Source organism: Lynx canadensis, chromosome A2, assembly GCF_007474595.2.
Source record: "Lynx canadensis isolate LIC74 chromosome A2, mLynCan4.pri.v2, whole genome shotgun sequence".
Lineage (NCBI taxonomy): Eukaryota > Metazoa > Chordata > Mammalia > Carnivora > Felidae > Lynx > Lynx canadensis.
In genome coordinates, this window is record NC_044304.2 from 12816354 (window position 1) to 12829428 (window position 13075).

The window sequence follows — 13075 nt, forward strand, 5'->3', positions numbered from 1 at the left end:
ACTAAATTGGCAGTAACTTGGGAGGCATCTTTGCAAATCCTAGGAAGAGGAAAGCTACAGATGGGTCATCTGGTTTTTAAGGAACTGCTTTTTAAACGTCTGCTATTTTAAAGAAACAACTCACAAAGCTGTCACGGTGTGGGCCGGCGTGGCCGTTTCGTGAAACCCTCATTGACTATGACTTTTGCCATTTCTCTTCACGCACGGTGATGCCTATACCTTGAGGGAATGTGGTGTCACCCCAGGCTTGCTCTAGTTTGTGGGCTCTTCTGGCCTTGGGACGGCGGGGAGGGGTTTCTCCAGCTCTCAGTCTTTCCTCCCTTGTCGCCAAGCAGAAATCGCCACTCTGGAGTCTTTGAAAGGATTCAATGATATTTATTTCGTGCCACTAACATATTTATATGGGCCACAGGCAGCGCTGGGTATGGGGGGGGGGAGGGACCGAGGGAGGGACAGCTGCCCCCATGGGCTACGATGGGGCCAGTGGGCGACATCTGCCCTGGGACCCGGTGCTGCCTGGCAGGGGAGCCTGGGGACTCTGGGGGGGGGGGGGGGGGATGGAGACTCATGTTTTCCCGTTCTCACTTCCCTAGGCCTGGCACCCTGGGGGTGAGGAAGAGTCAGGAGACAAGAAAATTGGGAGGGCGGTGCGGTGGGGACACAGGCACGTGCAGACAAGCGGGACGCTGTGGGTGCCACGGCCCGTGTGCGTCGGAGGGGTGTGGCATTGTGCGGGGGGGGGGGCAGGAAGCGCGCGCGCCTGTGCGTGTGTGTGTGTGTGTGTGTGTGTGTATGATGTCCTCCCGGTGTCTGTGCCGTGCTTTTGCGCGATGCCGTCGGCTCGTGACATCACGGTTACATCTGTGTGCCGTGGGTCCGGGACATCTTGCAGCATCCAGGGGCGGGGGAGGGGTCGCGTGGTGCGGGTGTGGGCCCGTGAGGGAGTAGCGGAGGCTGCGGTGGGGGGGCGTGGGGAAGGGCGAGCGCGGGGTGCAGGCCAAGGGCGCCCACTTTGGTCTGTGTGCGGCCCGGGCTCCCGGCCTGTGCCAGGGGTGGCTCACGGCGTCGTGTCCGCAGACTGGCCAGTCGGGGCCACGCCTCGGTCCTCAGGGCCTGGAGCCTCCTCAGCCACTAAGGCAGGAAGGAGAGGGTGATACAATAGTCAGACAGACGGAAGGACAAACCTCGCCTGGGCCGGCCTCCTCCCACCCCAGGCCTGCTCTTGCTCCTAAGGATTCTTCAGCTCTTTTGGGGTTCGGCCTTCCCGAGACAGTGCTCGGAGAAGCCACCTTCTGGGCTCCCGGCCTCTGCTGCGGCCTGACTTTCACCTTTGTTCCGTAAGGCCCGGGGGATCCCAGGAGTTTACCTCAAAGCCCCTGTCCACACCCCACACCCCGCAGACAGGGTCTCAGTCTCCCTCCTTTGTCTCCGTTGAAGTGGCCCAAGGTTTCTCCACCGAGCCTGCCCCGACTCACACGCTCTCCCTGGTCCCCAGTGCCCTCGAGACGACAAAGCCAGATCCTTTCTACCTGGCATTCCAGGCTCCACCCACTCTGTCCGCAGCAGTCCCCCACGTCAGAAACTTCAAGAGCTGTCACTTCACCCCCCCCCCCCAACGGCCTCTGCAGGAGCCATCCTGCCGTCTGGGATGCCCTTCCCCTCCTTGGCCTCAGTGAGGTTCTCGTGAGGGGTCAGGGGTTGGCTCAGAGGCTGTTTCCTGGTCGGGGAGGAGGGGGCCTCAGCCAAGTCCTGCTTCCGCTGGCCCCCTCCCTTCCTTCCCTGGCTCTTCCCTGGGGCCCCAGCAGCCTCACGTTCCTTGGCTGGCGCTGGATCCCCGTCCCTGGCTCCGGCTTGACCGGGATGCACCCGGCTCCCGACCAGCCCTGACATTCCCTCTTTACCCACCCCTGCCCACCAGCCTGCAAGGGAGGGTGGTCCCTGGCCATCTGTCAGAGACTGAGGCTCCTCACTCCCCCGTCATCGCTTGTCTGGATGCCTTTGCCCTGGTCCTCGGCTGCCGCCTTCACCTCTCGACAGTGACGGGGGGGTCCCTGTGAACACCTGAGTCCGGTCATGTCCTTCTCTGCTCGCTGCTGTGCCGGGGCTCCCGAAGTTCTCACCGCACCCACAAGGCCCTGCCTGATCTGTGCCCCCCGCCCCTCCTCACCTCCTACTCACCCCCTGGATCACTGTGCTCGAGCCTCACCACGCACGGTCGGTCCTGTCTCAGGGCCTTTGCACAGGCTGTGCTCCCTGCCTGGCTCACCACTCTCCATGGCTCCTCCCTCACCTTTCTAGTTCTTTGCCCAAAGGTCATCATCCTCACGTGGGGCAGAGAAGCCTGCCTGGCCTCCTGTGGAAAATTCTTTAATTTTTTTTAAAGCTTATTTATTTATTTTGAGAGAGAGAGAGGGAGAGAGCACGAGTAGGGGCGGGGCAGAGAGGGAGAGGGAGACAGAGAACAGGCTCCCCACCGTCAGCACAGAGCCCGATGCAGGGCTCGAACCCACGAACTGTGAGATCGTGACCTGAGCCAAAATCAAGAGTCAGATGCTTAACTGACTGAGCCACCCAGGCACCCCCTCCTGCGGAAAATTCTCACCTCCTCACGCCATCTCATCCCTTTTCTGCCTCGCCCATGGCCAAGGGGCCCCACAACGACATCTCACGCATCAGATTTGCGATCTGTCTCCCCCGCTAGACTGTGAGCCCCACAAGGGGAGGGGGGGCTTCCATGCCTCATTCCTCCTTGTGTTCTCATCACCCAGCCGCTGCTCAAGGTATCCGGGTTGAATAAATGAAACAAATCACAACAGTGATGGCAATGGACTTGAGTGACACTCGCCCCGTGCCCGGCTCAGGGCCGGGGCTGGACTCCCATCTTCAGCCTTCCGCTTTCGCTTTATCCAGCCCCTTAGCCCCTGCCCCAATATTTACTTACTTGTTTTCACATCCACTGTGTGTGCGCGCGTGGGAATCAATTGACACCCACAGGACACAGTCTCATCAGGTAAAAAGGAAAACTAGTGCACTTGTCATCAAGAGAATGTGACTTAAAAATGTCTAACGATGGGGCCGCCTGGGTGGCTCAGTTGGTTAAGCGTCCGACCCGCTCAGGTCATGATCTCATGGTCCATGAGTTCGAGCCCCGTGTCGGGCTCTGTGCTGACAGCTCGGAGCCTGGAGCCTGCTTCAGATTCTGTGTCTCCCTCTCTCTCTCTGTCTTACTCTCTCTCTCTCTCTCTCTCTGCCCCTCCCCCACTCATGCTCTGTTTCTCTCTCTCTCTCTCTCTCTGAAAAATAAATACTGAAAAAAATGTCCAGGGATGGGGCCCCTGGGTGGCCCAGTCGGCTAAGCATCTGACAGTTGGTTTTGGCTCAGATCATGATCTCACAGTTCGTGGGTTCGAGCCCCGCATCAGGCTCTGTGCTGACGGTGCAGAATCCTTTCTCTCAAAATAAATAAAACTTTAAATAAAAAAACATCCAGTGAAAAAGCAAGACCTTGTGCTCAGGTCCAGCTGATGCTGGGCTGTGGGTTTGCCCCGGCCCTGGGAACGCAGGTATCCCCACAAGTGGGAGGCGTTAGGGCCTGTTAGCACCCCCAGAGACTTCCTCAAGGCTCAGAAGGAGTAAGGGTGGAAACGAAAGTGATTCTCCCGATCAGGGGGTGGATGATTTGATGCTGGACCTCAGACCTGGCCCCCGGTTGGACGGATTTAAAAATCAGACGTGCCTGAGACGCCTGGGTGGCTCAGTGGGTTAAGCGTCTGACTTCGGCTCAGGTCACGATCTCATGGTCCGTGGGTTTGAGCCCCGTGTTGGGTTCTGTGCTGACAGCTCGGAGCCTGGAGCCTGCTTCGGATTCTGTGTCTCCCTCTCTCTCTGCCCCTCCCCCGCTCACACTCTGTCTCTCTTTCTCAAAAATAAACACACATTAAAATTCAGATGTGCCTGGCCTCACTGGGACTCCCAATCCAGAGCTGATGGCCTCTTTCTCAGCGGAAGGCAAATCAAGGCTAGAGCCCAGAACAAGAGGCCCTTCCTGAGCCCGGGCAGAAAGAAACAGGAGGGGCCTGGCTTAACTACTCATTGTCTTCTCTGCAGGGGGATGTCTTTTGGGGTAAACAGTGTCAAGAGCTTCCCCTTTTGCAGTTAGGACAGGCTTGGGCCCGGAGCCTGGCTCCGGCCCTGACTCACTGACGCATAACCCCGGGGCTGGTCACTTCCCTGGGGCCTCAGTTCCCTCCTCTGAGAAGTGGGGATAATAATAGAACCTCCTTCCTTGCCATGATGGCTTTAGGCCAAGATGGAGAGAGGAAAACTGTTTGCTTGGAACAGGGTCTTCTCTCCAGCTCTTGCTTTCCTCTCCGCAGGCTGCCCGAGGCTAAGGGATCCCTCCCAGGCCGAGAGCCATCTGGAGCAAAGGGACAAGTTCTGCGAGAAGATGAGCTCCCCGTCGGAGGGGGTAGGTAAGAAAAGGCACAGTGGAGATAGAGCTGGATGTGGAGAAGCCCTGGGATTTGACCACAGACCCGGAAGTCTACTGGTCGCCAAGGCCTGACGCCGGCTTGGGGTCGGTGGGATCTGACTTAGAACCCCCAGGGGTGTCCCGGAGCCCCGGGTCCTAAACTGGGAACGGCAGTGCCAGTCGCTGACTCCTTGGTCCGCGATGTGGTCCTGAACGGAAGCGTGGCCACCACCTGGGAGCGACCACAGGATGGTTCTTGGGGCGGGGGTCTGAGTCACCTTCCCTGTGATGCGCCGGCTGTGGTCTGGGAGGTGGTGAGGGCGGCACGGGCATCGGGCCCTGACCTGAGCGTGTGCGGGGTATCTTGAAGCGCCCCTGCTGCAACCCCCGGCCCCTTGTGTTAGGCACTTGTGGACGGCACTTTACAGGTGGCAGAGAGTCTCCGCGCCCTTGACTTCAGAGACTTCCGTTTTTGCAGAGGTAGAGAGAGAGAGGCTCAGAGAGGTGGGGCGAGAGGCCCAGGGTCTCTCTCCTGACCTCGCTCTCCTCCTTCCTCCCTTCCTCGGCTCCAGCCTCCCTCCCCACCCTAGTCTGGCCTCTGAGCCTTGACCCTGGCTCTTCAAGATGTCACCGGGAGCACTGTGGCTTCTGCCCGTCCCCAAACCAGCTCACCCCCATCCCCCAGCTCAAAGGCCCTCCCTGGCCTGCCTGGAGTCCAACAGCCTGGGTTCGTGTCCCAGGCCCGCCACTCCCTGGCTGTGTTACCTGGTAGACAGAAGGCGCTCAGTTAAGGAAGCAGCAAGCGAGAGTGTGAGATGAGCCTCCCTCCACCCGTAGTCCTGTTCCCATCCTCCTCTGAAGCCCTGAGACTGAACCATCCCAGTCTGCCAGTGCCTCACCTGGATGGGGCTGCAGCCCCTGCGGGAAGCCTCTGGGATTCCAGGATCCTTCTCTTGAATTCCTCGAGGCCAGCTGGGTCTGCCGTGAGAGGAAGGGGTCAGGTCCACCCAACTGGCCCAACCCTGGGCTAAGGATGGGCAGGCAGGGCTGAGATGGGATGAAGAGCGGAAAGGATCGCCCCCGACCCCTTCCCGGCTCTGCCTTCTGTCACTTACCGATGGGCTGGGGGTTGGGGGCAGGGCCCACAGGTCTTGGTCCAGGTATCGGCTGCGACTGCGGGAAGAGAGACAGAGGGAGGTCGGCAGAAGCCGGGACCCCCTGAACCAGAGGGCCAGGGAGGCTCCTGTTCCTTCATGCCCCGTAGTACCTGGAGCTGAGTTCCTTCCAGAGCAGGGACACCGATACCAGAGAGGGACCCTCACATCAATGGATGTCCGATCACCTGCACCCACCTGCGCTCAAGTGACTGGGGACTCCAGGGACTGGCTTCCCTCAGAAGCCCCCCAGAGACCCCACTGTGGCCTGCCTCAGTCTCCATTACTGCCTCAGTGCCAACCCAATGGATCCCAATCCATGACCCCAACTGAGCCAATCCCCCCGAACCCGAAATCCAAAGCCAGCTCTAAACTCAATCACCTAAAATCCAATCCCAACAGGAAAACAGAACCTTCCTTAGACCCAAAGCCTCATCTAAACCCAATCCTAATGACAAACTTGATCCAACCGGAACTTTACAACCAACCCTGACCCCAACCCATCCCTTAGACCTGGTTGCTATGAAAAATCTGCCCCCTAAGCCATGGCCCCAGCCCAGCCCTGGGCTCCACCATGGCTTCCCAATGCCCCACGCACCCCAACTCAACTTGAGACCCCAGACTCTCCCTGGAACCCCAAGCAACCCTACCAGCCACCCACTGACACCCTGTACTCACCCCTCACCCAATGTGAGACCCACCGGCCGCCCTGCATGCGACCCCTGACTTAACTTTTAACCTTTCTTCACAATCCGCATCCGGCACGACCCCAATTCTACCAATTCCAAGACCAACGAAGGCTTCGATGGAACCCTAACGTTAACCCAAACCGACTCTAAACACAGCGGTCGCTAAGAACTCACCTTGACCCAAACACAAGCTCTGTCTCCACAGCAAGCCTTCCCCCAGACCTGCCCTAACCTTCAGTCTAACTCCCAACCTGAGCCATCACCCCCGCAACCTTCACCTCAGACACCTCGCGACCTTGACAGCGACCCCCCCCCCCCGCACCGGGAATTCCCAGTTCTCCCCCCTGCACCCATTTCGAGGTCCACCCGTCCTCCAAAACTCAACCCCGCTCCTTAATCCTTTCTCAGGGTCCTTCCAGACTCCAAACTCCACCCCGGTCTTCTGTCATTGAATCTCTCAAGTGAGTCCTAACTAACCGGACCCAGGCTGGGAGGCTCGCCTCGAGCCCGGGTTCGACATCGCCTCCACCAGGGCCCGCAGGCCTGACCCCAAGTACAACCTGAATCCCTCCAGCCCACCTTGGCCTTGATGCAGGCGTCCAAGGTGGAGCGGCTGACGGCCAGCTGCATCTTGAGCTGCTCTGCCTCCCGCTTCTTCTCCTCCAGCTCCTTTGCCAGGCTGTCTCGCTCCTTCCGCAGAGCCGCCTTCTCCTCCAGGGCTAGCTGGGTCTGCCGGGCGCACTCGGCCTGGAGCTTGGCCTCTCGGGCCTGGGCCTCCTTCTCCGCCTTCTCCTTGGCCGCCTGAGTGGCCTGCAGGCTCCGCTCGACCTCCAGCTTCTGGCGCTGGACGTCCGAGCTCTCGCGGGCCACGCGCTCGATGCCGGCCCGCAGGCTCCGGGCCAGCTCGTCCACCTTGGTGCTCATGAGGGCGGGCATGTGGTCGCAGGTCCTCCGGATGGAGGTCAGCTCGGAGCCGAGAGGGTGGTACAGGTTGTAGCCCATGGTGTCCAGGGTGCGCGGGATGATGGAGTCCCGCCAGAGGTTCCGCAGCTCCGTCTCCAACTTGTCCTTGTCCAGCGGGAGGCAGAGGGTCTGCACCTTCTGCAGGCGATCCTCGGCCAGCTGTCGCTCCTGCCTCTGCTGCTCCCGGGCCTTGCCACACTCGGCCAGCTGCTCCTCCACCAGCCGCTTGTTCAGCGCCAGGCCCTCCTTGTCTTTGGCGCACACCTGCTTCTCCTTCGCCAGTTCCACCTCCAGCATCTTGGCCTTTTGGTTCAGCGCCAGGAGCAAGGCTACAGGTGCAGGAGAAAACACCTCGGGAAGGTCGGGGGAGGGGGCGGGGGGGCGGGGGGGGGGTGTCCGAGAGGCCGGGCGAGGGGTCTACCACCCTGGCTCCCCGCCGCCCAGACGACTCACCATCGGAGCTCTTGTTAGCTTCCTTCAGCTGCTCTTGACATTCCTTCTCACTCAGGATGATGGCTGCCATATACCGCTCGTTGTTCATGGAGATCACCTGACCAGACGGGACACGGGGCAGAGCTCACGGTCCAGCCCCCGCGGGTCCCCTTGCTCCTGGGCTGCCCAGACCCTCCGGGCTGGGGCCCCACATCCCACACCCGGGTGGCCTGGGTTGACCCAGTTCGCAAGGGCGTGACTCCTTTATGGGGGATGCTGGTCGCATCTTTCAAAGTCGGTAACTGGGGCGCCCGGGGGGCTCAGTCGGTTGAGTGTCCGACTCTCGGTTTCAGCTCAGGTCATGATCTCGCGGTTCATGAGTCCGAGCCTCGTGTGGGGCTCCAGGCTGACAGTGTGGAGCGTGGGATTTTCTCTCTCTGCCCCTCCCCTGCTCCTGTTCTTTCTCTCTCTCAAAATTAAATTAAAAAAAAAAAAAGTTGTTAACAGTTAATACTATTGGGCCATAGAAAGGAATGAAGCACTCACACCTGCTGCAACGTGGATGAACCTTGAAAACATGAATTCACATGTACGGCCAACGAATTATGTTTTATCTTTCTATATTTTACTTTATTGAGGGAGAGAGGGCGCAGGTGAGCGAGGGGTAGAGAGAGAGAGAGAATCCCATGAGGCGCAGAGAGAGAGGAAGAGAAGAAGACAGAGACGGGGAGAGAGAGAGAGAGAAGCAGGGTTCACCCAAAGTGGAGCTTGAACTCATGAACCGTGAGATCATGACCCGAGCCTGCTTGGGATTCTCTCCCTCTTCCTCTCTCTCTGCCCGTCCCTCGCTTGCACGCTTTCTTTCTCTTTCTCTTCCTCTCTCTCTCAGAATAAATAAATAAACTTTAAAAAATAATAGAAAAAAGAAAACAAAAAAAGAAAATTAATACAGGTGCCAAAATCATTCATGGGGGAGAAAAGAGTCTTTTCAAAAATGGAGCCGGCACAGCTAGATCTCCCCATGTTAAGGAATGAATTTGGACCCCTACCTCACACCATATACAACAATTAACTCAAAATGGCTCAATGACCCAAACATAAGACCTAAAGCTACAAAACTCTTTAGAAGAAAATGTACGTGTTAACTCCGCATGACCTTGGATTTGCCAATGGTTTCTTAGGTGTGACACCCAAAGCGCAAACAAAGAGAAAACAGGTAAAGAGAACTTCATCAAAATTAAAAACTTTTGTTTTTAGGAAAAGACCATCACATCGCTAAGTTGTATACCCGAGACTGACGTGACACTGTATGTCAATTATGCTCCAATTTAAAAAAGAGAAAGGGAAAAAACAACCCTTCGACGGGAGGAAATATTTGCAAAGCGTGTATCTGATGAGAGGACCGGGTATCCAGAATGTATAAAAGTAAACTCTTGTGGATCGGTAATAAAAAGATAATTGAAAAATGGGCAAAGCAACTGAAACATTTCTCCAAAGAAGATACACACGTGGTCGACAAGCGCATGAAAATATACTCACCATTATCACTCCTCAGGGAAAGGCAAATGAAAACCACGATGAGAGACCCCCTTACAGCCATGAGGATGGTTATCAATGAAACGGAAAACAAGAGCGGGCAGTGACGAGCGTTGGTGAGGGTGTGGAGAAAGGAGAATTCTCAGACGGTACTGGTTGGAATATGTAAAACATGGGGCAGCGGCCTTGGAAAACAGCCCGGCAGTTCCTCAAAATGTTAAGCAGGGAATTGTCACGTGACCCAGCAATTCCACTCTTAGGCGTAGACCCGAGAGACACTGAAGCAAACATCCACACAAAAACCTCCACGTGCACGTTCACAGCAGCGCCTATCACAACCACCAAAAGGCAGAAACAACCCAAGTGTCCATCAACAGGTGAATGAACAAAACGTGGTCCATCCACAGAATGGAATGTTGCTCAGCCACAAAAAGGAACGAGGCACTGACACGCGCTCGGGTGAACCTTCAAAACATCGTGCCGGATGATAGGAGCCAGACACAAAAGGCCACGTGTTGTCTGATCCCATTTATACAAAATGTCCAGAACAAGCAAATTCACAGAGACAGAAAGCAGATGAGTGGTTGCAAGGGGCTGGGGGAGGAGGGGTGGGGGAGTGACTTCTCATGGGGATGGGGTATCTTTTTGGGGTGATGAAAACGTTCCAAAAGCAGTTGGGATGATCGCCCAGCTCTGTGAAGGCACTAAGAATTATTGAACTGTACGCTTTAAAAAGATTTTTTAATGGTTAGTTATTTTTGAGAGAGAGAGAAAGAGACAGAGCGAGAGCGAGAGCGGGGGAGGGGCAGAAAGGGAGGGAGACACAGACTCCGAAGCAGGCTCCAGGCTCCGAGCTGTCAGCGCAGAGCCCGACGCGGGGCTTGAACTCGCAAACCCTGAGATCATGACCTGAGCTGAAGTCGGGTGCTTAACCGACTGAGCCACCCAGATGCCCCCGAACTGTACATTTTTAATGTGCGACTTGTAGAGCATATGAATCATATCTCGATAAAGCTGTTTTTAAAGGAGGTTTTTACAACTTAACAAGGTGTGCTTTCCAAACTTTGGACCAGAATCCTCTGCAGAACTATAACAGGTAAAAATATAAAGAATGCAGGAAGTTTACCTTCCTGCCACCTCTTGTCCTATTCCTTTGGAAGCTGGCCCTATGCTAATGGGGATCAGAGAACAGAAATCTTAGTCACAGAAGAGGAAGATTTGCACGTTTCAGCAAAGTGAGTCGGATCCAAACACGAAACGAGAAAGAGGTTTTTCTCCAGTTGGAGGAAGCGATAAAAGGGGGTTCCCCGGGGTGCTGCTTCCAGACCCCATGTGCCAGGTGAGGGTCCCGTTGCCTTGACACGGACAGGACAGAGCGGACCCTAAAAATATCATGGAGTTAGGGGTGCCTGGGTGGCTCAGTTGGTTCAGCGTCTGACTCTTGATTTCTACAGATTTTCCTCTTTTGCAGTTAAGATTTCTGAAAACAGAAGTCACTGGAGGTCCCAGAGCGATTTCTGCCTTGACCCCGATCCCATTAGCATAGGGCCAGCCTCCAAAGGAGCAAGGACAAGGAGGGGCGGAAAGCTCAGGCTGTGGGATCGAGCCCTGTGTCGCCGAATGTGGGACCTGCTTAAGATTGTCTCTCTCTCTCCCTCTCCCCTCTCCCCCTACTCACATTCTCTCTAGATAAGATAAGATAAGATGAGGTGGGATAACATAAGATGGGATAAGAAAGAAAGAAAGAAAGAAAGAAAGAAAGAAAGAAAGAAAGAAAAAAGAAACAAGCAGAAGCAGGGGAGATGAACACGTTTTTTAAAAATGTATCAGTGAGTTAAATTCTCTTTTCTCTTCCGGGATCTCAGGGCCAGAAATGCAGTTGCACTGGAAGAGAATTTAAGAAAAATCCTGTTTCTCAGCACGGCCAGGACCCAGAAACACCAACATCACATACCTGGGGCTGCCACGGTGGGGGTGGGGGCAGAGATACTCCCCGGCATCAGGGCGCCCCTCCGGGGCGAGGGGCAGGGGACCTGAAACTAGGGAAACCCTAGGGTCCTTGGAGAAAACCCTAAACTGTTCCAGTCCAGAGGCATTTGTCAACACGAAGGGGATTAAAGAAAAACAACAACTGTGTTTTTCAAATTTAATCGTTGTAAAGATCCACGTTCTTAGGCTTCTAATTTTCTATGACGGGGGAGTTCAGATTCCGGGATGCGTGTGTCTAAAACCTTACGATCCCGACGGCTCCCAGACCGGATGGCGGTGCGTGTCTTGGATGAAACGAGTGGGCCAATTCCCTGACTAGACGCCCACATGTGCCCCCCGGGGGACATTTCCCGGCATAAGGCAGAGCTGTTCGTACTTCTTAGTAGGAACCGAACGCTCTGAGTTTTTATCTAACTGGTTCTTATTTGCAGCTGGTGTGTGCTGGAACATTCCGAGCGCTTCGCGCGTATTAAGTCATGGGCCCAGGGTTGCTGCCGCCAATTCAGTGAGGATGCCCAGTTAAACTTAAATTCCAGGGGCCGCCTGGGCGGCTCAGTCGGTTAAGGGTCCGACTTCGGCTCAGGTCACGATCTCACGGTCCGTGAGTCCGAGCCCCGGGTCGGGCTCTGTGCCGACAGCTCGGAGCCTGGAGCCTGCCTCCGATCTGTGTCTCCCTCTCTCTCTCTCTGCCCCTCCCCCGCTCATGCTCCGTCTCACTCTGTCTCTCAAAAATAAATAAACCTTTAAAAAAAATTTTAACCTTAAATTCCAGAGGGAGAGCGAGCCCACTGTCTTAGTATAAGTGTGTCCCGAACCTCGTGTGGGATATACTCGTACTAACAAGCCCCCCCCCCCCCCGGGCTCCTCACGTGCAATACAGCGTCTGTGACGGTCTCTGGCGCGTGGGTGAGGACCCCGCAGCTCGGATGAGCGGACGGGAACCTGCCCAGGGTCCCCGGGGTGCGTGTCCGGCCCGGCGGGCGGCCTTACCCGGTCAGCCTGGCACTGGCGGAAGCTGGCGTTGATCCGGTCCAGATCGCGGCGGGCGCTCCCCAGCAGCTGCATGACCGTGTCCTTGGTGCGGGAGGTGAGGTTGAGCTCCTTGGACAGGTTGGCCTGGGAGGCCGTGAGCCCCACGAGCTGGCTGTACAGGCCCTCGGCCCGGCGCTCGGTGGCCTGCAGGTTGGATTCCGTGCTCACGTGCACGTTGCCGTAGACCATGAAGAGGACGAGGCCCAGGATGATGAGGAACTGAATGAGCGACACAAAGAGGAAAAAGTAGCGCAGGTAGTACCAGCAGCCCCTCGGGCCGCCCCCCTCCCGGGAGTACGCGCCGTGCTCCGCCGCCAGCCCCATCGTGTGCAAGCGCCCGCTGCCCGCCCGGCGTGGCCTGCTCCGTCCGGGTGGCGGCCGCTGCCCCCTCTGCACCCTGCCACGGGGGGTGGGGGGAGTGTTTATATTACTCCTCTTAATACTTCCTCTGCCTGGCTCCTTCCTGGCCGGGAGGAAGTGGGGGCTGCGGGTTATCACGACACTCCCACCCTGGCTGTGAAGGGAGGGGCCGCGCCCCCCCTCCCCCCGCTGGACTTCTGACGCTCCCGCCGGGCGGGGGCGCCAGCCGGGTGACGAGAGGGGGGGGGGGGCTTCCTCGGCCGCTCCGAGCCTCGGTCTCTCTCTCTCCACCTTGCCCTTGCTCCGGGCCCAGCGCCGTTCTCAGCGCTTGCCGCCCAGGATCTCAGGTCGTGGCCCCTGTATCGTGCGGAGGAGGAAACTGAGGCACAGGGAGGTGAAGGGACCGTCTGGGGGTCTCACGCCGTTGGTGCACAGAGTCGGACTTACCT

General features: G+C 57.0%; 1 protein-coding gene across 1 annotated transcript; it reads right to left on the bottom strand.

Annotated features, from left to right (window-relative positions):
- Positions 1-352: 352 nt before the first annotated feature.
- LOC115506104 (plasmalemma vesicle associated protein) lies at positions 353-12681 on the bottom strand. Its single transcript, XM_030303955.1, has 6 exons — positions 12225-12681; positions 7731-7827; positions 6894-7606; positions 5587-5644; positions 5371-5449; positions 353-1131 (listed from the first exon to the last, which is right to left on the bottom strand). Exons 1-6 carry the CDS (start codon positions 12588-12590, stop codon positions 1125-1127), a joined length of 1320 nt encoding a protein of 439 aa, XP_030159815.1. The 5' UTR covers positions 12591-12681; the 3' UTR covers positions 353-1124.
- Positions 12682-13075: the final 394 nt, after the last annotated feature.

Coding starts and splice junctions, on each gene's coding strand:
- LOC115506104 (XM_030303955.1), bottom strand. CDS start 12,590: ATGGGGCTGGCGGCGGAGCACGGCGCGTACTCCCGGGAGGGGGGCGGC. Junction 5,645..6,893: donor ACGCCTGCATCAAGGCCAAG/GTGGGCTGGAGG, acceptor CTCTTCCCGCAG/TCGCAGCCGATACCTGGACC. Junction 5,450..5,586: donor CCCCAACCCCCAGCCCATCG/GTAAGTGACAGA, acceptor CTCTCACGGCAG/ACCCAGCTGGCCTCGAGGAA.